General features: G+C 40.1%; 1 protein-coding gene and 1 long non-coding RNA gene across 19 annotated transcripts in view; one reads left to right on the plus strand and one right to left on the minus strand.

Moving 5' to 3' along the window:
* RAPGEF4 (Rap guanine nucleotide exchange factor 4) overlaps positions 1–26,494 on the minus strand; it is a 283,342-nt gene that overhangs the window by 30,343 nt on the left and 226,505 nt on the right. For all 18 annotated transcript variants that reach the window (XM_072811403.1, XM_072811402.1, XM_072811401.1 and 15 more), the window contains 6 exons: positions 21,030–21,118; positions 16,906–16,984; positions 3,889–4,039; positions 2,115–2,203; positions 1,375–1,405; positions 1,088–1,166 (listed from right to left, as the gene is read on the minus strand). In XM_072811403.1, coding sequence (XP_072667504.1) covers positions 1,088–1,166; positions 1,375–1,405; positions 2,115–2,203; positions 3,889–4,039; positions 16,906–16,984; positions 21,030–21,118 — 518 coding nt within the window. The remainder of the gene's footprint in view (positions 1–1,087; positions 1,167–1,374; positions 1,406–2,114; positions 2,204–3,888; positions 4,040–16,905; positions 16,985–21,029; positions 21,119–26,494) is intronic.
* LOC140624501 (uncharacterized) lies at positions 255–25,856 on the plus strand. Its single transcript, XR_012023967.1, has 4 exons — positions 255–391; positions 17,405–17,639; positions 23,139–23,328; positions 23,630–25,856. It is a non-coding gene; the product is annotated as an uncharacterized lncRNA (long non-coding RNA).

Consider the following 26,494-nt stretch of genomic DNA (forward strand, 5'->3'; position numbering starts at 1 on the left):
AAATTTGTGCCATCTTCTCATTCTTACTATTGTACCTATTTGTAGTCATTTATGCCTATGCCTGCCCACTTCCAAAACTCCTGACGTTCGCATTGGTCTAATAGGTACACACATGGCTGCCATCTCCAATTCAAGAACCACAGCAGATATTTGTAAAAAACCCATACATAAGTGATGGGGAGCAAATGAAGTATGTTCAGGCCTGTTTGCTGGGTCTGCCCTTGCCTGTGAGTTTCTTTTTCATAATCCAGGAAGTGCTGTGAGGTAGGCTGATTGCTAGACTGCTGCTGTCTGGGGTGGTGGTGGGGAGCCAACAGTAATACCTCGGCAAACCGGAGTGCTGCTGCCTGGGGCATGAACACACGCTGACATTCCTGCTCACTGTTCACAGGTTTGTGTACTTTGGGGCTAGGCCACAGAACTTGGGCAGTAGTGAGCTCAGCAAACCCATATATGGTATGTATATGCTCATCTCTGAACACAAATCCTGGAAGCAATTCCAGCTACTGTAACTCTTGGGTTTAGAGGTGCTCCTAAATGACAAGATCCAGTTGTGGCTTAAAATGAAATTTTTATCATTAATTTTATTTTGGTTGTGAGTCTTTAGACTAAACTTGAACAATGAAATGGTGGTTGTCAGCATGTGCACCTTCTTTGTGGCTGTGAACACTTGTGGTCAGGCCAGAGCCCTTTCTTTGGGCAGGAGTCCTGCTCTGCAGATGGCCCTGGCACCTCCCCTCTGCATGGCATTGCAAAGTGCCAGCCATCTGCTTGCCAGCTCTTCCCAGAGGTGGGCAACCTTGACAACTACTTCCTGAGATAATCTTTCCTTCCTTCGGAGGAAGGTGGTAGGTAGTGAGGGAGAGGGAGAGTCAGGGAAGTGTGGACAAGCCTCTCCACTCCAGGCCCAGAGTTCGAGGATAAATAATTGGAAAGTAAAAGGGCATCTTCAAGCAAACCATCTGGAGTGCAAAGAGATAGTCCAAGAGAAGCTATTCTGTGGGTCCATGTGTTCCCGGGGGTGGGGGAGGGGATTTTATTGACTTTGAGTACTCTACACAACCATGGGTTGGAAGAGAATTCTTACCTTCATCAGAGCCGCGGATGGGCTGGCGCTTCTGGGCTCTCTCATCGCTTGTGTTGAACTGTTGCAAAAGAACTTTGTGCTGTAAAAATAACCACAGCAACCACCATTAAAGGGAGAATGACTGATGCACATTTGCAACTCAGAGGAAACACACTCGAGAAGCAGTCACAGGCAAGAAATGAGGAACATGTATGTATTTTGTATTCACAAACACATCACTTTTATAAACTGCACTGTAATATTTCTGGAGAACTACAATTAGAGAATCCCAATCCACTGTCACTTACCTTCTTTTGAGGAGCCTTTGCATCTTCTGAACTACGAGAAACAGAGAAAGCACATTATTTAATACCGTTGGTACTGTTATTCTGAATTACTTCATTGGTGTATAACTTAATTTTAAATTACAAAATGAAATGACAGCAATTCTTGAGGAGCAGTATGAGCCTCGTCATTTTAATACCAAGAGGACACACAAAGAGATCGGCTCTCATCCAAGGCAGACCCCTGCCAGAACAGATGTTGAAATCCAAGATGTCTAGCTGTCAAGGCCTTTCTAGAAGCATATATTCTTTACGGTAAGCTCAGAGCATAGTGTGTGAAACCTTCCATGTTTTCACTGAGGTGATGCAAACATTCACCAGCAACAGCTTTGGTGGCAGAAAGCACATTTTCCATAGAAGTAATTCCTCTTAAACTTTCTTTAAATACTACTGACTTTTTTATTACTGGATTCACTGCTTCAAACCAAAGGGACCTGAGTTTACTGAGTTGGACACCCTACAGGAGGATCTTTCTGCTGGTAGCCGTCCAGCACAGACGGCAACTGAGCAGAATGTCCCCTCTTTACCTGGCCTTATCCCACCACCCAGGCCCGAGGCCCCATCCACTCAAACCAGAACACTGTGTGGCTGCTGACAAACCAGGTTTCACCTTTTAGGGGTGAAGGAATTTTTGGAAAATGTTTTGACTGAGAGGCATGCACTTACTTGATGAAAACACACCCCAAAGCCAAGCCCTTCCTTACATTTGTTTGACAATCTTCTCTAACTCGGGCAGTTGCTCTTTGAGGGCAGTGATCATCCGGGCATCATCTGATACAGACACATAAAACTCCTGTAATTGGCAAAGGGCACAGGCTTTTAATAAGAATTGCAAAGGCACACAATTCTGTAAAGAGCAACAAAGATGGGTCCCTACGTCGTCCGCCTTACTAGCATCACCAGACCATGGTTTCATGACTGGAGACAAACAGGAGAAAGAAAATGTTACAATAGGTCTAAATTCAAAATTGCAAGTGAGAAAAGGTTTTGGAAATAGATTGTAGTGATGGTTGCCTAACATTGTGATTTAATTAATACCACTGAACTGTATACCTGAAGATAGTTAAAATGGCAAACTTTATAATATTTTACCACGATGAAAAAACTCAAAAACATTTTTTTAAATCGCAGATGAATTGTTCATATGATATTTATATGAAAGGCAATGTAATGCAGTGTTTTAGAAAGGAGCTCATACTTTAAGAACATTTTTTCACCTCAATATTTTTTCAGGGCATTTTTGACATTTATTTTGAAAATTATTTTAGCATTTGTTGCTTATTTAATGTTTCCCATTAGTTGTGGTTGATTATTGGTGGTAAAATGCAGGCATGGTCTTCAGTACTGTGCTGACATTATTCTGAGTCTGTATCAACTCAGGACTCTTTACTGACGTCCTTGGAATGATCCTGACCACCAGGCAGCAGCAGCTTGGAACCAGTGGCCTCCACAGCAGAAGGTGACAGCTGTGGCAATGTCAGCTTAACCACCGCTCTGGTTTATCTGCAAAACAGTCCTTATTCAACTGGTAGAAGCCAGGAGTCAATGTACGACACGAGCTACTATTATTCCTTAATATTTTCAAAATACTTCACTCCATAGCCTTGAGAGACACTCATGGTTCCCTTCCCTCCCTTTCCCACCTCTCTGCCGGCCAAATTATATGATTAAAAGAGAGAGAAGGGGTACTTTTCTTTTGGGTAATTCATTCTTGAACATATAGGCTGATAACGTTTGAAAGAGAAGCCTTTTGCCTACATAGAAGATCCTCATTGAAGTTTCGGAGGACAGAGTGAGTCATCAAGGACTTAATGCCAAGGCCAATGCTCCAATGTGGGGCTGGGAAGAAAAAGGGAAGTTCAGCTTAAAGCAGTGTTTATGACATAAATCATGTCCCTTTGGAACTACCTCATGGTCCTAGAAAGTCCTCAATCAAATGTTGTTTCACTCCACCCTAAAAGAGGTACTAATGGATCTAGTAATCCCACTTCTAAGAATGTAACCAAGGACAGACCTGCTTATGCAAAAATATTCACTGTACTATTATTTGAGGAATGCAAATACTGGAAGTGATGCAAATGTCCAACACTATTGAAAATAAGTGTATCTCTGGCAGAGCCACTCAAAAGTCATTAGGAACTTTTATTAGAATGACTGTACTGACACAGAAAAATCCTAATATAAAGTGGAAGAAGCAGCCCACAAAATGATGGGTACCATGTGATTACGACCACAGAAAATATGCAAAGAAAAACAGAGCAAATGAAAATACATTAAAACGCTACCAGTTATTGAATGAGAAAGGCTGGAGAGTGGATGATCTTGTTCTTTACTTCTCTCATAGTACCTTCCTGATGAACATGTTAACAAAGACTAGAATTTGCAATCATAGTCTTTCTGGGGAAGCTGCCGTGCTTTTGGGTAGTCCTGGTAACTGCAGGGCAGAGATATATTCTTGGAAGGGATGACTCCCCATACCTCTAGGAAAGCCACAGCCACGTCATCCTCTTGGAGGACGTCTCCGTACACGGCGGCCCACTGCAACACCAGGCGGATGACTCGCCTCTTATTGTTGAGAGCGTAATCCATTTTTTCTTGTTCTGTTCCTTGTGAAGGCTGCGCGTGGTAAGTGCCGCGGAGTTAAGGAAGACATGTGGTCATTTCACTGAGCTACTTGCAAAAGCAGAGGATGATAGATCCCAGTTTCAGAAAGACAGCCTTTTGGACTGATAGGATCCCTTCCTTGGCCCCTTAAGAAAGCCCTACATACATAAAGATTCTGGACCAAGTGCACAGAAACCCTGGTTCATGTCTGCTGACTTGGATAGGATTGTTGTCCAAGGAATAAAACTTGCACGGCTCCACTGGGACTTGGGTGTTGACAAGGGTTCCTACAGCATCTAGCTCTAGCTCTCGTCACACTCCCTGCCTGCCCTCCGCCTGGACTTTCACTTGTAGGGGAGGCAATGCTTCCGACTGTTGCTTGTCTCTCGGTGCCTTGCCATCCCTTTTTGGTTCCCACAATTCTGCACACATTTCTATAAAGCCACTCACTTCATTGTCTACATTTCAGCTAAACCCTTCTTTGTGGGCATCCAAAGTTCCACTGGAGCCGTGACCAATACCAAGAGTGCATGGGGAAAAGTAAGGATGGAGGAAGACAGGCTCACCTAGAGTTAGGAAGAGCAAAGGTTCCTGCTCTATGGATCTGGTGAGGTACTTAAATACACTATATCATAACTTCTTCTCCTGTCTAGAACCACAATTTAACTCATACTGGCTTTTTGTGCATTTATGGCTAGTCATCTTAACAAAACTATAAGCTTCTGGAGCAACTGGGATGATTTATTATTTGCCCTGTCTTCTGTACCATGCCTAGCACTGTGACTTTCAGCTACCGATTGTATTTATCCACTGATACAATAAATACTTAATTGAGTGCCTTACTGTGGGTCAGGTAAAGGCTTCTGCTCTGTTTACAGTCATGTGTGTATTACAGTAGAGAGAATATATTATGTGATTGAGAAAGATTTTCGAGGAGACACACCATTCCTTTTCATTGATTTATAGTGGTTCATGCTGCAGACAATTAGTTCATGGAATTTCCTCTTTGTCACTTATGCTTAACCCCAGAGTACCTTAGTGAAGTTCTACTTTATCGTCTTGTGGTGAAAGCATCCTTCCCTTTCTACCAGTGAGCAAACTGACTGTAAAGGAGCACAAATGGCCAGGATCACATGGTGAGAGAGAGTATGTAGCTGGTTTTGACCAAGACTCCTCATTCCAGCTAGTTTTCTTTCCCAGTGTGTTCCCACAACACTCCTGTGCCTCATAGTCAGCTATAAGACCAGCTGTGCCTTAGCTTACGACCATGACTTAAAAGGCTCGGTAGAAAATCCTTGTGCCAGTGATGTGCTTGAGAGCCAAACCAGTAAAGGGCCTTTTCTAAAGGGACTATAAATAATCATGATCAAGGTAAATGACAGAACCTTAAAGCAAAGGTTTACTGCATGTAAATGGGTTGCAAAATGGCTTTCATAAATTGAGCACGGGATTCATAAAAAAGAAAATTGCTCAACTTGTATTGCTACAATTCTCTCTGAACTTACAATAAAAAAAAAAAAGGGGGTGGGGGAGAAAGATCACTTTATGTGAAAATTATTTCTTTTCTGATTAACCCTTAGGCCTCTTGCTTATATGCACACATGATTTTTCTTTCCAAAGAACTGCAATGTGGGCACTACATTTTATCACTATTTTTATGGTACCAAGCAACACAGGCACCAAGTGAGTTATTCTTGACTGATTGAAAAACATGTACTGGTTTACCTAAGAGGCAGTAGAGAGAGGGAGAGAGAGAGATTGAGTCTTTTACTTGCATAGACTAAGTTGGTTGGAACTATCAAATTTGCTATCAAGTGCTAACTTTCCAGGTTGTCTTTTTTAAAAAATATTTCACTTATTTATTTTTAGAGAGAGAGAATGAGCAAGTGGGGGGAGGAGCAGAGGGGGTGTGGAGGGAGGGGAAAGAATCTCAAGCCAACTCCATGCTGAGCACAGAGCCTGACACAGGGCTTGATCTCAAGATTCTGAGATCATGACCTGAGACAAAACCAAGAGTCAGAGGCTTAACCGACTGAGCCACCCGGCACCCCTCCAGGTTATCTTGACTTGGATTCAGGAAGCAATGCAAACTCTTGTGACTTGGATACAATGATATCAGTTGCACACCTGTGGCTATTCTACAAGGCCTTAGGGGAGGATACTTAATTTACATTATCTCTGTGGGTCAGGACAAAGATTTTTCCCGACTTCTATGGAGGAAATCTGCTTTTTTTTCTACAATGAAAGATAGAACACATGATTGGAAGGATTAACATAAGAACGCTATAAATGTGTGTGGAGCTTTATGGTTTATAATAAATATGCTCAATGTGCTCATATGATCATATAATGCTCTCTATAAATATTTACAGACCAGAGAGAAGAGATCTGCCCGAGGTTGTTCAGTGAATAAATGGTAGGGCTTATAAATCCAGACATGGCTCTTTCCATAGTCATTCACACCCCTTCCCCCCCAGCCCCCGACAGTGACTATAGTGACTAGATGTTAGTGCTTGGGTTCATGAAATTATTGAGAATGATTACATCTGGGAAACAAAAATCATGATGAGAAAGAGATTTCTTCTTTTTCTTTTTTTTTTTTTTTCCTTTTTTTCCCCCCCTGAGTTCTAAGTTTCCCAGAGTTGACGAGTACCTAAGTCAGAGCTGAGAGTCCTCTGCCTGAGCATCCTCTGCTTTAATGGGTAGCTCTACAGGCTCCCAGGAGCCAGCAATGACCAAATCCAGAGGGACTAGAATAAGGCTTGCTTTCTTTTCTCATGAAAGTTAAGTATTTTTACCTCTGGAAAAATAAAAGGAAGCACTGATTTGTTTCACAAAATCTCCTTTTCCCCTTACCGATGTTACTGGAGGTGGGGGTAATAGTACTTTTATAAGCTGAATCCATGCATATGCTCAAGGATTCTGTTCCTCCATAGGCAACATATTGTTCCATATCTGAACAGTCGGTTGAATCAGATTCTCAAGGAACACAGAGAAGACTTTTTGTAATTGATTCTACCTGAAATGGTTATAGATGAGGTGTTGGGGCATCTATTGATTTTCATAACACTTTCCCTAGGATTTTAAGAGATTTATGTGATTTATTTTTAGATTTTATATACCTCTTACAAAACAGTGGAGAGAGGGAAAAAACTATATTCCCTTTGGACAGCAGCCAAAGCTGTGTGTGTGTGTGAAGGACAACATCCCACCAGGGCCCTTGTCTCAATACGATGTAAAACAATGCAACCGAAAAAGAGTAACATTTCAAATATAGTTTGTTCATAAATTCAAACACATCAGGAAGGTTGCAGAAACCATCACCTTCTTTGGCTAGAACCAGAACAATGCATTAACCATTTGATGGAGAAAGTCTTAAATGGAATATAACCTCATCTCTTCTTGAGGACAAGTCATAATTTAGAAAGGATTGTCAATGGATACCACACACATAAGATACATTCCCCCCCCCCCATTAGATACTTTTAACAACACTATTTGGCTAACTGCTTAAGTGCAGTTAGCAGAGAATATAAAATACATCATAATCCAGTAATTTTTGTCAAATGACAAGGAAATACTTGTTTTAGTCAGGCCATGACAGTTGAGTTCAGGTAAGAAGCAATATGGCTCCTTGAACTCATGGCAAAAAAGACACAGAAAGATAACATGGTCTCATAAAGTGCTAGATAAAAGTCCTTAAGAGAATCTAGAATTATCCACTGAATTTTTATTTTAAATACAATTAAGAAGAGGCCTTAATGGTCAAAATGGCCAAAGTCATCATTGACACATTGAGTGGATTTCAGATGATTCACAGAATCTGTGAGTTGCAAAAGCCTTTTGATTGTATTTCTAACTCTACCATTTCAGAGGTAAGGAAACTGAGGAAGAGTTTAAGAGATTTTTCCAAATCTGTCAATGGAATTCTTAGGATTAGAACTCTTTCACCACTACTTTGTTTACCTGTTTATGTTGTCACATTTTGTCTGATATTAATATTTCTTTATGGGGCAGCCCAGGTGGCTCAGTGCTGCCTTCTGCCCAGGGTGTGATCCTGGAGTCCCGGGATTGAGTCCCGCATCGGGGTCCCTGTGTGGAGCCTGCTTCTCCCTCTGCCTGTGTCTCTGCCTCTCTCTCTCTGTATCATGAATAAATAGATAAAATCTTATTATGCTAAATGTATTATGCAGCAGAATTAGGTGACTTGATGTTTACTGGATAAGGGGAAAATCAGTCTGAGATGCAGAAATTGATCGCAAAAAAATCCTCAAAAGAAGACAAAGCACGTACAGAAAATTAAGCATTAATTGCTGCAGCTTGCTGACAATCTGATAGTCAGAAGGCATAGCATTTCTAATGTCCAAATTAGATCCTCTCTGCTATTGTTTCAACCAGTGCTTTTGTTCATTGCCTGCTGATTTAGAAAGCAGTGGCCTGGGGGTGACTGGCTTGCTCAGTAGGTGGAGCATCTGACTCTTGATCTCAGGGTAGTGAGTTCAAGGCCCATATTACGCATAGAGCTTACTTAAAAAAAAAAAAAAGGCAGTGATTCATCGCTATTAACCAAACATTTGAGAGGATTCAAATCCTCACTTGAGGTTTCTCTTGTTATGGTAATAAGATTTTTCACCATCTGGGAGCATTAAATCAGAAACCTTTAACAGAAGGAACTAGAAACAGAAAAGGCCTCAAATGTTTGTTGATTGACTGGTTACCTTAATTTAATTACACTGTTTGGAGTGCTATATGTAACACAATTTTCTAAACAAACAAACATCACAGCTCTTTAAAACCTTTGTCTAAATTATGTGAAATTCTGTTTTGTCGAGATGTCCAATACAGACCATGGATACATTCTAAGTAACTTCATATTCAATGACATCGAGTGGACAGAGTCCACACAAGTACCAAACATCAGGTGCATCTTTGAAACAGAATCTTTTAGTTACTGGGTATTTAACTTCTAGGAGCACGGACTTTCAGAATGACTAAATCTATTTTAAATTGGACCAGTTCCTTTGGCGTCACACAAACATGGCTGAGGACAAACTGGATCTGTTTTCAGTGAATCAGGTCTGAGGATCAGAAGCAGTGAAGGCCACAGTGAAGGCTACAGTCTTTCTATCCTGCCAACAGCAGGCTTAATATTCCATTGAGTCATTTTCCTCATGCCGGCTCTGCCGTTCAAACACTGTAATTATTTCATATATTTTTACCTAGTTATTATCTTACTCACCACAGGCACCTGTAATTTCTCTCTATTTTTTTTTTTTTTTACTGCTCATTTACTTATTCTTAATTCAGCTAATAATGGTTCCATGTATTAAAATTATCATGGGGAAAGTAAGTGAAAACCTCCTAGGACGGAGAGGCAGCAGATTCATTACAGCCTACAACAGGGAATAAAATATTATGTATACTTTTTGCAGTAAGTACATGCTAATTATGCAGCTATTTATAAAACACTTATCAACATTCAAACTGATACTCTTCAATGTTGTTGTTTTTTAAGCCCTGCTTTGCATACAAGATCTCTGCTTGCAGCTGAAAACAAACTTTGGGGGTCATCTGCCCACTGATGAGACAAAGCTTTGGTATATTCTTTATATTATGCTGTATTCCTTTCATGATGGGTGCAATAATGTATTTATATGGGGCACTATTTATATGGGGCTTTAAGGTTTACAATGTACTTTCACACATAGAGCCTCAATTGATCCTCACAACAGCCTAATGAACTGGGCAAGACAGGTATAATTACTCCTATTATACAGACGGGGTTCAGAAAGGTTAAGGATAATTGCCGAGTAATACACTTTTTAAGATGCAGGTCTTAAACACAGGCCTCCTGACTTCAGAGCTTGTGTTTTTCCCAATGTGTTATGGGGCGTCTTTACCACTCCGCTGCCCTTTGTGGAGCATCCCCACAACCTGAGAACTGAATCTATCCCTTCCTTCATGCAGCAGGTGCCTGGAAGGCAAGTTCTCGAAATTAGACCACGGCGGTTCACAACCAGGCTTCCCTACTTACAAACCGTGAGACCTTTGGTTGGTTAGTTGACTATTTAGAGCCTCAGTCTCTTCATCAGTAAACGTCATAGGATGGCTGTTAAGGATGAGATGAGGCAATATTGGTAAACCATGTAGAACAGTATCTGAGACATATTACGTGCTCTGCAGGAGTTAGTCACCATCATTATTATCGAGCCGCCCCTGGAGAAATAATGTTAAATCTTTAAAATGGGCGGTTTGGGAACTTTTCATAAGACCTGGCCTTTCTGGGTTTAACTGTGATGTTATTCCCACCACACAGCTGCTCCTGTTTGTATGAGCCTACAAACTTGGAGCTCACAGGACCGCTTTCTGTGCTGTCATTTCTCTTTATGTGCCTCCCATTTTCTTGCTCAGAAAAATTTGTTTCTCACTGATTTTCAGAGTTCTTTGCATTTTTAGAAGCCTCTAGTTCTTAGCTATTCTTTTTAGTCTTAATTCAGGGGCTAGTATTCACAGTAGACAATTAACTAGGATATGGACTAACAACCCACTGCTGGGTTCAGCCCACTACTGTTCTAACACTTACTAGCTATGTAACTAGGGGAAAATCGCCTATGTGTTCAGTCTCCTCCCTTCATGTAAAAAGAGTACACATCCCACGGTGTTGATATGAGGCTGAGAAAATGTAAATAAAATACTTTGTGGAATATCTGATAATATGGTCATTTTCTGAGGAAGAAGACACCATGGTCACAACATACCATCATCAAACCAAGTTTTCCTTATTGGAAATAGTCTCATGTTGCACATCTGCAGAAGTAAATTGCTCTCACAGCAACATATGGATTAAACACTTACAGAACCAAATGGGGGACTACAATGCTAAAATTTGGCTTCAAAAAAATTTAAGATAACAACTTTCCTTAGACATTTAAATAATCTTCCCTAAACACTTAGCTTAATCCAGAGAATAAGAACCTGATACTGTTTCGTAAATCATCAACAAGAAGAACAAATTTTGATAGAAGTTCCTCCTCGGAAACCCAAGTCAACTTATAAAGAGAACATCCCAGGTCAGTTTTACAGAGAATAAATGATGGAGGCTATGCCTTTTCAGTAGAGGAAGCTATTGTGTTTGCTTTGTCTCTGTATAAGGGATACAATATATGTAAAGGTAGTTTTAGCTAAAATTTAGTGGCAAATCTGTATCTATTTTTTCCTCTTTAAGAAATGAACTCTTTGCATTCCAAAAGCATAGAATTTATGTTGAATACTAAGCCATAAGAAATGAAGATACTAAGGAAAAATATTTGGCCAAGAGTATTGCTGTATTTACATTGTTATAAATTTAAATATAAGCCACTGATCACTTAAGATTCATTCAGCTGTAGTGACAATGTCCTGAATGACAAAGACTTCTATCTGTTGACATAACAAAGAATCCTTGACAAGGTAAGCATCAGGATTGGTACAAGTGCAACGATGCCATATTAGACCCATTTTTCTTTCTGATTCTCATGTATTTCAGCTTTATCATAGGACTTATTCCCTTGGTCACTACAGGAAGGTCAACACTGGCAATTGTGGCTATAAGCTTCCTGCTCTTTTTCTTAAAGGTCGAGAAAGCTTTTTACCCAAAAAACCCAGGAAGCCTCTGAATCTCAGCCTATTTTGGGCATGTGATACGAGAACAAACCATGGCCGAGGGCAGCCAATTACTGAGTAGCCAGACTGACCCACTGAGATGGCACTGATGATAACAACAATGCCCATTGCAACTAGAATTATTTAGTGTCACGTGGAGTTTTTCCAAACATTTGCCTGGATATGTGCAGTTTTAGCTCCATGTACCTTGATTTCTCCCACATGTAAAATGAAATAAATATCATAACGGTCCTTTTAATGCCTTATATGTGGGGGGCTGGGTGCTGGAAAGATAAAGTAAATGATGTGAAAATGCTCCAAATCAAGGATGTAGTTATTAAAATTCAAAATAACATTAATTTAGTTGTGATCACTTACTGAACTGAAATGCCTGCATGTATTTGTACAATAAAAATATGACAGAGTTTAATCATAAAATACAAAATTAAGACAATAAGGGAGCAATGTTGTAGTAAACATCAGAAGCATTCCTCACCTACTTTCAAAGTAAGGAAGTGACTGTATATGTGGGCAAAGATTTTTTTTAAAGATTTTATTTATTTATTCATGAGAGACATAGAGAGAGGCAGAGACATAGGCAGAGGGAGAAACAGGCTCCCCACAGGGAGCCTGACACGGAACTTGATCCTAGGACTTCAGGATCACAACCTGAGCCAAAGGCAGATGCTCAACCACTGAGCCACCCAGGTGCCCCTATGTGGGCAAAGATTTAGGTGAGAGAATGTTGATTTATTCCATCTTGTTTGTTATAGGAAAAAGTTTTGGAAAAAAATGTAAATATCCAATAGGAAGAGGCTAAGAAAGTAAATTACGACATATCTACCATATAGTATTGTGAGTTAATGAAAATAAAAGCATATTTTTCTCATGCATCGGTGTGACTTTGTTGCCTAGCACTATATGACACATTGTGTTTGATAAGTGTTTATGGAATTAACTGAAATAAAGGATGTAGTTTCACTTATATATATAAACATACATATATACATCTGAAAAGATATCCACAACATACTATTAAGTGAAAAAGAACATACTACAAAAAAGCATATATAACATGATCTCAGTTATATAAGATACCTATATTTAGAAAAAAAGTGTGGAAAAGTTTTTAATCGTGGAGAAAGATATTCATAAAATATTTTTTAGTGACAAAGAATACAAAATTACTTACATATAACTCTGTTGTTATATTTAAAAATATACATCTACATGTAAAGAAAAAAGACTGGAAGGATACATACCAAAATGTTAATAAAGGTAATACCTGATAGGGTTATAGGTGGCTTTACTTTTCTTCTTAAAGACCAGTGGAAAACTGAACTAAATTTTAAGTGCAAATCTTAAAAGATTAAAGAAACTGTAGATGAAAAGTACAGAAATTGAACAAATATAATTTAAAAAACTCATTAGAAAGCACTTGTATTCATCAGGTGAAATCATGTTCCAAGCATATCTAATGAATAGAGATCTTCTCTCATTAGCACATAAAAGGCCTGAAATATTAATGTTAAACAGAGTCCTACCATCTTCCTCTGTGCTAAAAGCAAAATTGGAGGTGACATACAATGTGGATTAAGGACAGAAATAGGTGTCAGTGGCTCAGGGCTCAAATCTTTTCTGTGCTAGTAATTACCTTTCTCTGAGCAAATCATAATTTTTCATTATCCTCGTTTATTGATTTGGAAAAAGAGCAGTGAAAGTACCGACTTCTTCATAGGGCTGCTAGGCACAGTCATAGATATTAAGTACTTTGAAAACACTCAGCCAAAGCAACTCACTTTAAATGTGAGTGCTTTAATGGAATGGGGTTAAGTATTTTACTATCCCTTATCTCTTGATAATAATATGGGGGTTAACCCACTCACTCAGCTTTACATTATTTCTCCATGTCGCTTGTGTATGAGGTGTTAAGCAGTTTATGTGTATTTCTTGTTTTGTCTGCTCGTTACCTATTTCTCTATTTTCTATTTTTCTTCACAGGCAGTCTCTGGGGGACTGTCTGGTAAAGTGCTTTTCCTTCCTTTGACAAGATGTCAACAGTGACCAAAGGGCCAACTAGACCCTCCTTCCTAGGATGTAGGAATCAGGTGAGGGCCTATGGTGCTTGGAGCAGATTTGCCCCCCAAAAGCATGGTCTTTACTTGTTGCCCCAGAAGCCCCTTTTGAAAGTCTGGGCTCTTCTAGGACTCCTTCAATTCTTTGTGTGACTCCACATCTCTCTGATGAATTCCAATACTCCTTAACATAGTCACAGTTGGTTTATATTGCTAATGACCAAAAAAAAAAAAACAAAAAAAAATAGCCTATATAAGAAGCCCATATAATGTGTTTCTAGAGAGAAAGGGAAACTAAAAATTGAGTCCTCAGCAAAATATAGAGGCACTTACATGATCTTCAGGGATTGAGTCCTTTCTGCTTGCATGCCTGCAACAGGGTGAACCCGTGGCATCCCTGGGATGCCCTCCCTAGGCATTACAGGACAGCAATTCTTCTTTTTTTTTTTTTTTTCAGGACAGCAATTCTTGTTTGAGGCTCTCATTCCCAGTATCTAAGAACCAAACTATGTTTGTCCAATATGGTAGCCACAAGCCACATGTGGCTATTTAAATTTAAATCAATGAAAATTAAGTAAAATGACAAAATCAGTACCTCAGTCACAGTAGCAAATTTCAAAGCTAGTGGATACTAGTGTTGTACAGAAACAGAATATTTCTATGATCGTAAAAAATTCTACTGAATGCTTCATTTATTTGGTTTCAGTAAGTTAGGCCTACTTTGCTTTTAATCAACTGAGACACAGATACACATTTATCATGCAATACATTGTCAAGAAATGTTCTTATATCCTAAAGGATAAACTCATAAATAATTTGTGAAGAAAAAAAGTGACACTCCAGGCTTGAAATCCTACAACCTGGACCAGTCCTGACTCTACCACTTGCCTTGAGCTGTGTTTTGAGTCCCAGAATCCTCATTGGTAAAACAGAGCTAATACTAACCCAATAGACACCTGTGAGGATAAAGTGGTATAATATGGGTCAATGCTGTTAGCAAGGTGCCTGACACATAGAGAGTTGATTCAAAATACAGCAACAAACAGGATCTAACTTCTCACAGGACAAAGTATGAAGGAAGTGATCTGAGGGCACTAGGTGGTTTCAATGACACCCAGCCATCCTGGATTCCCTCTATCTACTGAGGAAACAATCAGGATCGGATATCACAGGCCTCCACCCATTCCACTGTTCACTTTCCCGGCTTCTTCTCCTCCTCCCACTACCATTTTTCCCTATACCTCCCCATCTGGACACAGCATGGATTTTCCCTGTAAGAGCCTCTATTTTAAAAACAGAGATCGGGGATCCCTGGATGGCGCCTGCCTTTGGCCCAGGGCGCGATCCTGGAGACCCGGGATCGAATCCCACGTCCGGCTCCCGGTGCATGGAGCCTGCTTCTCCCTCTGCCTGTGTCTCTGCCTCTCTCTCTCTGTGTGACTATCATAAATAAATAAAAATTAAAAAAACAAAAAACAAACAAACAAAAAAAACCAGAGATCTGGGGATCCTTGGGTGGCTCAGCAGTTTAGCACCTGCCTTTGGCCCAGGGCACGATCCTGGAGCCCCGGGATCGAGTTCCACGTCGGGCTCCTGGCATGGAGCCTGCTTCTCCCTCTTCCTGTGTCTCTGTCTCTCTCTGTCTCTCTCTCCCTCTATCTTAAATAAATAAATCTTAAAAAAATAAAAATAAAAACAGAGATCAATGACATAAATGTTCTCAATCACCTCTAAAGAATAAGCTAAAAAATGAAGAAATCAGAATTTGCAAAAAAATAAAATAAAATAAAAATAGAAGCCTGAACTTGGGGTTTCTAGTTGTACAGATGGTATGATGTGGCCCGCTATACTCCCTCATTCTTCTTTGTATTTTGTTTGCCTTAACCTTATCAACATGTTAACTGTTGGGAAAAAAAAAAGTAAGTCAGTGGTGGTTTTGATTTTTTCCTTCTTAACAGGTCTCAAAGGTCTACTATTAACGATTCCCATCCATGGAGTTAAAAGAGCAGAGAGAGATCCAGAAGGTGTTAACTTTACTTGAGAAAAGCTGAACATAAGCCAGAAAGAATATATAATGTATGTGAGTCTCATTAAGCTGTCATTACTTGGAAAGATAGTTTCTAGGCAAATAAACACCCAAATCTCACTCTTGCAGTTCCTTCTGAATAACACATTCAACTCAAATCTCCCATCCTCACACATTCTGTTGACTTCAAAGAGAATTATGAGTGAACAAGAAAATGAGAATCAGGTAGGGCAATTATAATTCTGAAAAAGAAAAACATGCAACATTGATTGGGTTGCTCAGAGAAAAAGAAAGCCATTCTCCTTCAATATATTTAACTACTCAAAAAGCCAAAGTGTTCGGGGGTCTGAATTTTTGTTGCTTTAAAAATAAAGCAGAATTGGGAAACATACTTTCACACGACCCCCAAAGTTGAGGGTGTAACTTGATAACATTCACCATTTTTATTCAACTTAATTTTCTGAATGCTCTCTCTCTACCAGATACCCTGTACCAACTGGTCAATTCAACAGATTATTGGAAAGCTGTGCCCCCAAAGCTCAGTGCTTAGGCTGCCCAGGGGAACTGCTATTAGAGTTCCAAGTTTTGTGTGACTTTAGTCAATTTGATAATAATAAAACTAGCAGTGAAGGAATACATTTTGTATCTAGAGGAGAGGATGGACTAGGACAAATGTGAAAGAAAAGCTACTCCATGAGGATAACCTATATTTATGCACAAAGGGATTAATACTGGGGCTCGGAGGAAGAACCCAAGTGGGCCACAGGCCATGCTGCTGGATATCCTGCAGAGCCACAAAGTCTGTCTCGAAGGTTAGGGAACTAACTGGCCCTACTAATACTCTCTAATAATACTCTTCTCCATAACTTTCTTTAGTCTACCTCCCAAGTATGTATCACCTTCCTGAGGTAACTTGGCTCTCATTTCTCTACACAGGTAATGGGGAGGAGATCCTTAAATGTGGTATGACAAGAACTGTTAGAGAGGGCTGGAGTCTACACCAACTGTGGGAGTTTCAGTTTAACAAAGGTGGAGGGCATGACCTTGGCTGGGCCATGACTTACCTTCAGAAAATGAAATGAGATAATGACTATCTAGTCATGTGGGGTGTCTTCAAGGGAATAGAGACTTCAAACAACAAAAGGATATTGGGCCACCAGGGCTGGGCAAAGCTGGGTATTTGGCATAAAAACACAGTGCATCATAACAAAGTCGTTTAAAACGGAATCTGCAGGGGGGAAAAAAGCAAAGCGGAAAAAGAAATTAGGTTTTTGCAGAAATCTTGAGCAAGAGTATCTTATTCATTTGTTCTTGGTCAATGGATCTTATCCATTGGCTTGGGAGATTGTGGTTTTACTGTACAGAGAGGCACTGCATATGAAAATAATAATGTTCACAGAGCTTGAGATCAAAACTCAATTTCTTAAGGCAGTGAACAAATAGTATTTTTGAAAGAGCCTGGTTTTACAAATAGCACTGGTCACCTCAGCCACAATGTATATTAAAAAATACACAGAATTAAAGAGCTACCCATGGGCAGCTCCACGTGTGCAGAATTAACACATGGTCATTTCTTTGTCTGCATTACACCCTATGACTTTTGTCAACATCTGTTTTCCTTTATGTCGTTTCCACCCTTTATTTCCAGAGGGAGCAATGAAAGATGAGAGGAGATGGAATTCTAGAAGAAGGAGGTGATAAGACCAGAAAGTTGGTGAGAGACACAAAAGCAGGACAAGATAAAAAGGACAAGATAAAGGACAAGATAAAGGCTACGGGCAGTGACTGAAGCAAAACAATACAAAACAAAACAAAAGCTCTCTGGTACATGAAGATGGTGGCTGAGGTTTGTGAAACGCATGGACCTTTTCAAATAGAAAATGGTAAGAAATGTGAACGTTTTAATTGAATCTATTAGATTTCCAACATCTATGTTTTAAATTAACTTCTATTTAAAAAATTGAGATATAACTGATATGTAACATTGTGTACGTTTAAGGTGTACAATGTGTTGGTGTGATATATTTATATATGACAGTACGATGGCCATGCTAGCATTTGCTAACACCTCTATCAAGTCACATGATGCCATTATACTTATTTACAGATAAGTGATGAGTAGAAACCTACACGGTCATCACTTGGTATTATCAGTTCATTGAGTCCCATTATTCAGTCCCAGGGAAGAAGCAGAGAAGGTGTTAGACAAGCTGTATGGAACTTTTCCCCTGAAGTACAAAAGGATTTTGGCTCTAAGTTTAACCCAGGGGTCACTTTTATAAACTTTATATATTCTGGAGATGGGGGTAATTCTTGCTTATAAGAATCCCAAAAGAACTATGCTATATAGTAGTTTAAATTTTGCTAAAGCAGGGATTTGAGTGGGGACTAGCATAGTAACCACCTAGCACCACATTTCAATGTGGCTTTCTTGTTCTCTACTCATAGGCAGTTACCTCTTGAGAACTGACTTAGAAAATCACTTCCTACTAGAAAATAATTTTCTCAAGTCACTCAATGACTAATGCTGATCACAGAAGTAAAAAGTTTAGGAAATTGATAGATCTGAGGCAGAAAACCGATGTTTTGGTAAATTAAGAGAATGCACTGTCAGACCCAGGGGTGTTTATTTCTATGACAAAAACCAGTTTCGCTGTCAACTCTGACATTTCTCACTGTATTATAAACCCAGAAATGCCAAGGTCTCCCTCTCTACTTCTTTATCCATGTTTCATGTACCTGTACTAGTTACTTTTAGTGCCCAGGATGAATTGTGTAGAAAATTCATATTTTTTATTATGAGACAGACACTGATAGATTCTTTATCTCCAACACATGAACATTACTTGTGAGAAAAACAGAATCAGAAAAATTGCAGAGAATGAAGTTCAATATTAAATTATGATGCAAACCTAGTTCTAACAGTAAAAATGGAAGGATTTGGAATCATATTCCACATGCCAGCCACAGAATGCACTGATTTCTAGGCTTCGATTTTTGAAGAAGCAATAATCTAGTCTCCACCTCTTTCAGAGGCGACTTTAAAAGGAAGGATATATTTGTCCTTCATTGGTAGTAAAGCTCTTACAGATCTTTCCTTAGATGCCATAGTCTCTCGTGTACCAGAATCTTCCTTTTCAGGCAATATTCACTTTACAGAATATGCTGTTTCTTGTGCTAGGCAATCACACATTCTGGGCAAATATTAATCAGAGGGGAAAGATCTGTTATATTTTTCTGAACCCAGGTTCTAGAAATTTGGTTTATTTGGGGTGATGTATGCCTCCTAGAAGCAAGGACTCCCCTTCTAATGGGTCCATTGAGGGTTTTCTTTCTCGAGTTTTTTTTTTTTTTTTTTTTTTTTTTAGCACATTCTTTTGCTCAGACATCTTCAACCATTCCCCAATGCTTACTTAGCTTTGCACTTAAGACCCTGTAAGACCTGTAGTCAAATCCTTAGACCTTACCTTTCCTCCCACTTATATATATGATTGTCTGGCAGAACCAGACTAAATGGTCTTCCTTACCCATTTCTAGGTCAATACTCATCTTGTCTTTCAGTATGGAAGGCTTTGTCCCCAGTCTTTAGTTACTAGCCCCAGCCTTCCTGCAGGGTCACTTTAAAGGCTATATTCTCCATGACACTTTGCCTGGTCCCCTCAGCTAGTCCCTTCCTGAAGTACTGACCACATTCTGCCTTACGTTCAAGTTATTTGCACATCCCTGTATGTCCTTTAGCAGGTAATAAACTTCCTGAGGACAGGAGAGTAGCTTTTTGGTTCCACCTTGTCTAATCCAGAGTATCCAGCTTTGTGTCTGCCCAACAGGATACTAAACAAATATTGAACCAAAAATGACTGCCCTGGCCTCACAGATTCTGGCTTTTATATGTACCACTCCCCAATTAATTTGCTACATGAAAACAAATCTCAGATAATCTATAAAATGAGAGGCTAGAATGAAGAGATAAAATAAGAAGTAAATCAGCAGCAAGATACTTTTCAGTGGTATATAATAATAATGATGGCTTTACCTTAAGTATATCACAAAGGTGATGGAACTGGGCTTTGAACTATCACTAAATATTTGAGATAAATCTTTGAGCTTCTTTTAGTGATAAAATGTTTATCTATGGGCTCAGTGTGCTTAAAATATTAACCTATCATTCTGAGACATCCAGTAACATAGGATTTTTTTTTAAGTTGAATAATGCTCTCCAAAATCATGTGTGAGATAGTAACTGAAATGGAGAACAATGTCATAACTCTGAATATGTAGTTTAGTGGTGAAATTCATCTCATTCATCCTCAGATCTCTGTGTCTTAGTCTAAAGGACTGGTTCACCGTATAAGGCATTATTATGAGTTGAATTTCCCCCGCCCCCAAAAAGCTATGTTGAAATTGTAACCTGCAATACCTAAGAATGTGATCTTACTTGGAAATAGGGTCTTTGCAGATGTAAGCTAAGAAGAGGTCATTACTGTAGGCCTAATTCAATATGACTGGTATCCTTTCTAAAAAGGGGACATTTGGACACAGAGGCAGATGTACAGAGGGGAGACGATGGGAAGAGGCAGGAAACGCCATGTGAATATGAAGGCAGAGATCAAAGGGATTGCATCTACAGAACAAGGACTGCCAAAGATTGCTGGCAAACCACCAGAAGCTAGGAAAGTGGCATGGAGCAGATTGTTCCTCACAGCCCTCAGAAGGAGCCAATTCTTCTGTCACCTTGATCCTGGCCTTTTAGCCTCGGGCACTGCCAGACGATAAACTGCTATTGTTTAAACCATCCAGTTTGTTATGGCAGCCCAAGGCACACGTGGTGGTGCTCAGTTTACCCCGGGGGGCAGCCTACGTTCCACAGCCGAAGGAGCTACAAGGCAGACAGAACCATATTACTCTCAGCTGGAACAAGGTTGTGCTTTTTATGCAGACAGCTTCAAATCCTTCATAGAAATAGGTAGGATTTAAATTATGACTGAATGGACGTCCATGGAAGGCTGGCTCTTCCTATTATGTATGAACAAGACTGCACCATCTACAAAGGAAAGCCAGAACTGGAGTGGGCAGAGGAGGGTCGGAAGGATTGCTTCCTGACTTGGCCACACAGGAATGCTCTTCTACTGTTAATACATATAACCCCCCTCTGAAACTGGCTACACACTGAGAATAAATTCAGGGTTTTTTTTTTTTTTTTTTTTTTTTTTTTTTTTTTTTAAACAGTGCCCTGCATAGATTTAATGGGCAGATGAAACTTTCTTGGTGTTTACCTGTTGCTTCATTTAAAGCCGGTTCAAGACGTATTGTTTCTAGAAAATGCTCTAAAATTTTTTCAGGTGTTCCTGACATCACAGTATACCTGGATAAGAAATAAAAATATCATTAGTTTTTCAAAAGTGGGCAAATCATAAATGAATAGCTTTTTACATATCTAAGGTAAGGGTTTTGTGTTTTCTATTTTATTTGGTTTTCATGTATTTATTCATGTATTGAGTCTCAGAGAACCGTAATGACTTAACTTATGGCCCGTATTCTCCTCATGGTAAGAGACATCATGTACCTTGCCAAAGCCACACGGGAAGGCAGTGAAAAATAAAAAAAACCACAAATTGAAGTAGTTCCTAAAACATTATTCTTTTTTCCCTACATGGAACTAAACAAAACTTGGAAAGTGACTCTCGTAGGCTGGGAACTGAGAAACTTCAGCTTTGCTCCGAAGGGAATGGAAAGGAACATGTAAATCACAGGGCACTTCAGGTCAGGCAGGGGGAGACGGTAAGGGGAAGTGACAGTAAACTGGGTTATCCATATATGGGTTATTCGTAGCAAAGTCTCAGTCTCACATTGGATTCCCCTGCCTATTTCTGGAATGCTCTGTCTTTCCCAACTGTACACTGGTATGTGCTTTGGAAATACAGCTAAGAATAAAACAAGAGAAGAGAAAACAAAACCCCAAACACTGATGAGCAAACAAGCTCCAGTAGCATCTGACTAGGAAATAAATCAATGGTAGAAAAATCCATAGAATTTATTTTAACGTAAAATACTGTAATTTGGGGGTGGGAGTGTCAATCATTATTTCAGAAGATCCATCCATGGGTTTCATAAGTCCGCAGGACAGAATTTATTTTTTTAAACTGAATGTGGGTTATTTCAAAGTCCTATTAAAGATGGCAACAAAACAGTGAATGAAAACAACAGGCAAAATCCATTAAGATGATCTGATTGATCCTATTCTAAAACTCAGACTTTGTGTTTCTGCTCGGAATTTCACTTAAAGGAAAATGACAGGAAGAAAAACAACAATGAAAATAAAACTCCCTTATGTTCAGAGAGCAGTGGTATAATTTGGCTCCAGGAGAACCCAGATTTCTTTGCCTCCTCATCAACACCCTCTCCCTGCGTGCTTGAGACCTTGCAGGAAATGTGTTGAGATTCCAGGAATATCTGCACCGTAGTAATTCTCAGGGTCTTTACCTCCTGCCCAAAGGAGTATAGAAGAGGCAATCTAACATATAGCCATGTGCACAAGCAAACACAGGCTGAGTGGAACAAGCCTGGGACTGAACAAAGTAGCAAATGCAGGCTCCCTGGAAGGTAGGGTGATCATTACAATGATTATCTGGATTCTCTGTGTGCTTGGGAGTGTGTGTGTGTGCACTCAGGACCAGAAAGAAGCTGAAGCGTTACATCTTTGAGGAAACCTGGCTCTGGAGCCTAGAGGAGGAAAGGGGAATAGAAAAATAAATAATCTATTTTAATCTAAAAAAATATCACTCCTTTCTCAAAATAAATGAGGTGAAAGACAGGATTTTTTCCTCTGGTAGGCAATGGCTATTTGAGGAAAGCAGCGGGTATATCTATAATGACCTTGAACACATAAATGAAGAAAGTGGCTGAGGTCATTCAATAATTTCTGAAATTCATGATTCTTGGGTAGTGCTCTCCAGACGAGCTGAAGATGAGAAGCAGCTGACTACATTAATAAGGAAGCGGGTTGGAGAGGGCATTGGCATCTGTTGAGTGTTTACTACGCCCCCAACAGCCAGGTGGGCACTGAACGATGTCCTGCTTATTCCTGCCACTTAAATATTATCTTCATTCTGCAGAGAGAGAAACTGCTCGGCAAGGGGAGGCTGGAGACCCATGGTCACAGAGTTCCTAAGTGCCAGGTCTCTGCTGAGCCTGGTCTGGCTTTGGAGCACAGGTGTGTGTGTCGTGGTGCTGAGTACCAGGACGCTCGGGGTGGAGGCTATGTCTAGGTACCTGCATGCGTGCAGCTCATTCTGAACGGGAACTTGTCTGCTTCTGAAAACAAGTTTTATTTAAGTAAGAGTAAAAAGACATTGCATAAAACACCCGTTGCTTCTATTTCGCAGGGCGCTGGGTGGCTGTTGCTAGGAGGCTGCAAGCTCTACCACTGGCTATATAATGGATACACCAGTTTGAAATCTGTTCCCTCCTCAAAAGTTTAATTCTGCCTAACATTCTGCTGTTCTTGGTTTGGGCATCCCTTGGCTAGAGTGTAATGTCTGGCCAAAATGAATGAAGACTGGAGGACAAGCCAAGGTAGGAAACTATCACCTCTTTAGGGAGAAGCGACATCTCTAACTCTGCCCACCTGGTTAGTCTCCCACACCAAGGGGATCTCGGTTTTGCTACCAGAGGCTCCCCCTAGTGGTACAGCTGCTGCAAGTGCCTTAGCCCATCCCCTCCGGCCCAGCACCGCAGAGGGCAGAGCAGGTGCTGAACTCTCTTGGGGCAGGGATCCCTCACCAGGGAGGGCCCGGGAGCTTCTGGCCAGACGTAACCATCTGTGATCCTGCAGCTCGGGACTTGGCTGAAACATCACGTTATTGCTTTGTTTCAGGCTGGACACTGCCAGACGCCCTCTGCCTGACCTCTCTTTAAAAGAGGGACTTGAACACCAGACAGCATGGCTCTTTCAGTTTATTGCATGAAGGATCTACTCCGGTCCAAGTTAAAGAGAACCCCAATTGGTTACATTATCCAAGCTGTGGGCTCTTAAGCTCGTGACAGAAAAATCTTTTCCCAACGCCAAGTCTGGAAATGAGGACACTTCTTTCTGCACCTCGGACAACAATATAAGATGGGGAGGGAGGAGAGCCCAAAAGAGACTATCTTCCTGCAAACAGGATGGAGCTGAGCAGTTAGGTGGTTGACAGTCTAAAGAAAAAGCAACACAGTAACTAAAACAGGAATAGTCACTTCAAAAATCTCTTTCTGGGCACTTGGATGGCTCAGTGGTTGAGTGTCTGCCTTTGGCTCAGGTCGTGATCCCGGGGTCCTGGGATTGAGTCCCACATCAAGCTCCCTGTCGGGGGCCTGCTTCTCCCTCTGCCTATATTTCTGCCTCTCTGTGTGTCTCTCATGAATAAATAAGTAAAATATTTAAGAAAATCTTTCTGTCCTACTAAAATCACATAGCCACAGGGCAGAAGATATCCAAAATGGTAAATGTTTGAAAGCCTCATCGTGAGAGCCTTTATTCATCACAAGAAACATGTCCTGTTATTGATATTTTAATATCACACTGCGAGATGAGTGGCTTGGGCAGTCAGGCAGTTTTGAAAGTTTTAAAATGTATACATAAAGAACTGTTCTGGATTTCTCAGGGGAAAAGTGAATCAGAAAAATGAAACATTATTAGGAGCACCAATGTGGTGACCTTCTTTGAGCTCAAAAAGGATGATTTCTGAAAAGACAGAGGCCCTTGAAGTTCCCAAATTTTAAGCCCACCCTTAGACATCATTGTTGGCATATTATCAAAGTTATCCAGAACATCAGGTCAAAATTCATTTACATGGAGCCCCCTTTAAACTCTGGTGTGGCTTCAGAAAACTTAACATGGGAAACAACCCCTTGAGAGAATGGCTTTTTCCTCTTTAGGGTGCTGATCTTGCCTAGTGCATTATTTTGTGCTGACTGATATTTCTTAAATGGTTTGCTGTGAACATGCACACGTTTTTGAATTATATAAGAAATCTGGACTGGTCTACAGAACACAAAAAAGGAGATATAACGGAAATCAGATCCAGGCCTAAAATAAATTGAATACATGGGCTTCTCCTCTTCTGTTCCCTTTAGTTTGAGTTCATAAAAAAAAAAAATCTATATTTGGAAGGCGCTCTGAATGGACTATGTTGTAACAAGAAAATGCTTTTGATCATTCCCCCATGGTATGAGAAGGTGAAGGAAGCGGGCCTCCAGGGGACTTCTTGGTCAAATGTTTCAAGGGTACGGAGAATTTTTAAGGCTCACTTTTTCTGGTAGCAAAATTTTCCTGAGACATCTGAGGCATTATTAAAGAATGCAGATTACCACCAAAAGATGGTCTGGATGTATTTAAGCACACTGAAGAAAATCAATGGGGAGGGGCCTAACCTTCACATAAAAAAATGTTTTCATTTTTATCTTCTGTGGGCTGAAAGGATGACTGTTGAAAACATTTGTGTAAGAACATTTTTAAGAATGGATGGTAGTGAAAAAAAAAAAAGAATGAGTTCTGGATGGCAATTTATAGGTCTATAAGTGAAAAAGATAGTTTTTCATATTATCTGTTTTATGTCAGCCCTTTTGAAATATATTGGTCTGCAATGGTTACGTGAGAGTGTTGAGGATACAGTATTTATATCATGTACTTTGCTATTGTAAGCTTCATGGCCGAAAGCACAAAAGCACTGAAGTTGTCAAGCCAGACCTGATGCCAGCTCTACCACTACAAGCCCTGTAACCTTGGGCAAGTAACTTGCTTCTCTGAGACTAAGCTTTTCCCATCCGTTAAAAGGGGTTTGTTGTAAGGATTAAATAAAACATGCAAAATATATTATGGCTATTCAATAATATTCTATTTTTTCCCACCTTCTTTGAAAATATGTTGATTCATCCAGATGAAAATGCCTGAGCGTTGGGCTTTTAGTCTAAACAGTAAAAATTGGGATCCCTGGGTGGCGCAGCAGTTTGGCGCCTGCCTTTGGCCCAGGGCGCGATCCTGGAGACCCAGGATCGAATCCCACGTCAGGCTCCCAGTGCATGGAGCCTGCTTCTCCCTCTGCCTGTGTCTCTGCCTCTCTCTCTCTCTGTGTGTGACTATCATAAATAAATAAAAATTAAAAAAAAATAAACAGTAAAAATTCATCAGTTACTGTGAGTAGCCTGATTAAAGGGAACACCCCATTTTTGTGGCAAACAAAAGAAAATTACTTAGGAGGCATTCTTTTTCAGCATGTTATTTGGTGACACTGTCTTTAGCTACAGAATTGGTGTTTCTATTATTCCAAGATTGAAGATTAATCTTTACTTTAAAAACAAGATTCCGCAATCTTCTACAATTTCTTAAAGCTACATTTCCTTGTTCTCCTGTCTTACTATTCAAGTGTTGGTACATTTGATGGGGAAAAAAGCCTCATGTGAGAAGTTGCAACAAAAGATGGGACTGAACACAGACATCTGAAAAAGGGATCAAGTTCGACAGGGAACCTGAGAGATGGGAAGCAAATATCCTTTTGATGTTAGCAGGATTGAGTATGGATAAGGCCAAATGGATGCTTCTGGGCTACAATCAACAGACTGTCTTATATTTGAAGTCTGCGTTTCCGGCAAAGATGCTCATTCTGATAAGATGAAAACACTTCTCGGGAAATCCTACACAGGAAATTCAAATACCAGAGGTTCTCATCACCTCGGGGCCTACCTATCCTTTGCGCTGCCTGGC

Source organism: Canis lupus, chromosome 34 (assembly GCF_048164855.1).
Source record: "Canis lupus baileyi chromosome 34, mCanLup2.hap1, whole genome shotgun sequence".
Lineage (NCBI taxonomy): Eukaryota > Metazoa > Chordata > Mammalia > Carnivora > Canidae > Canis > Canis lupus.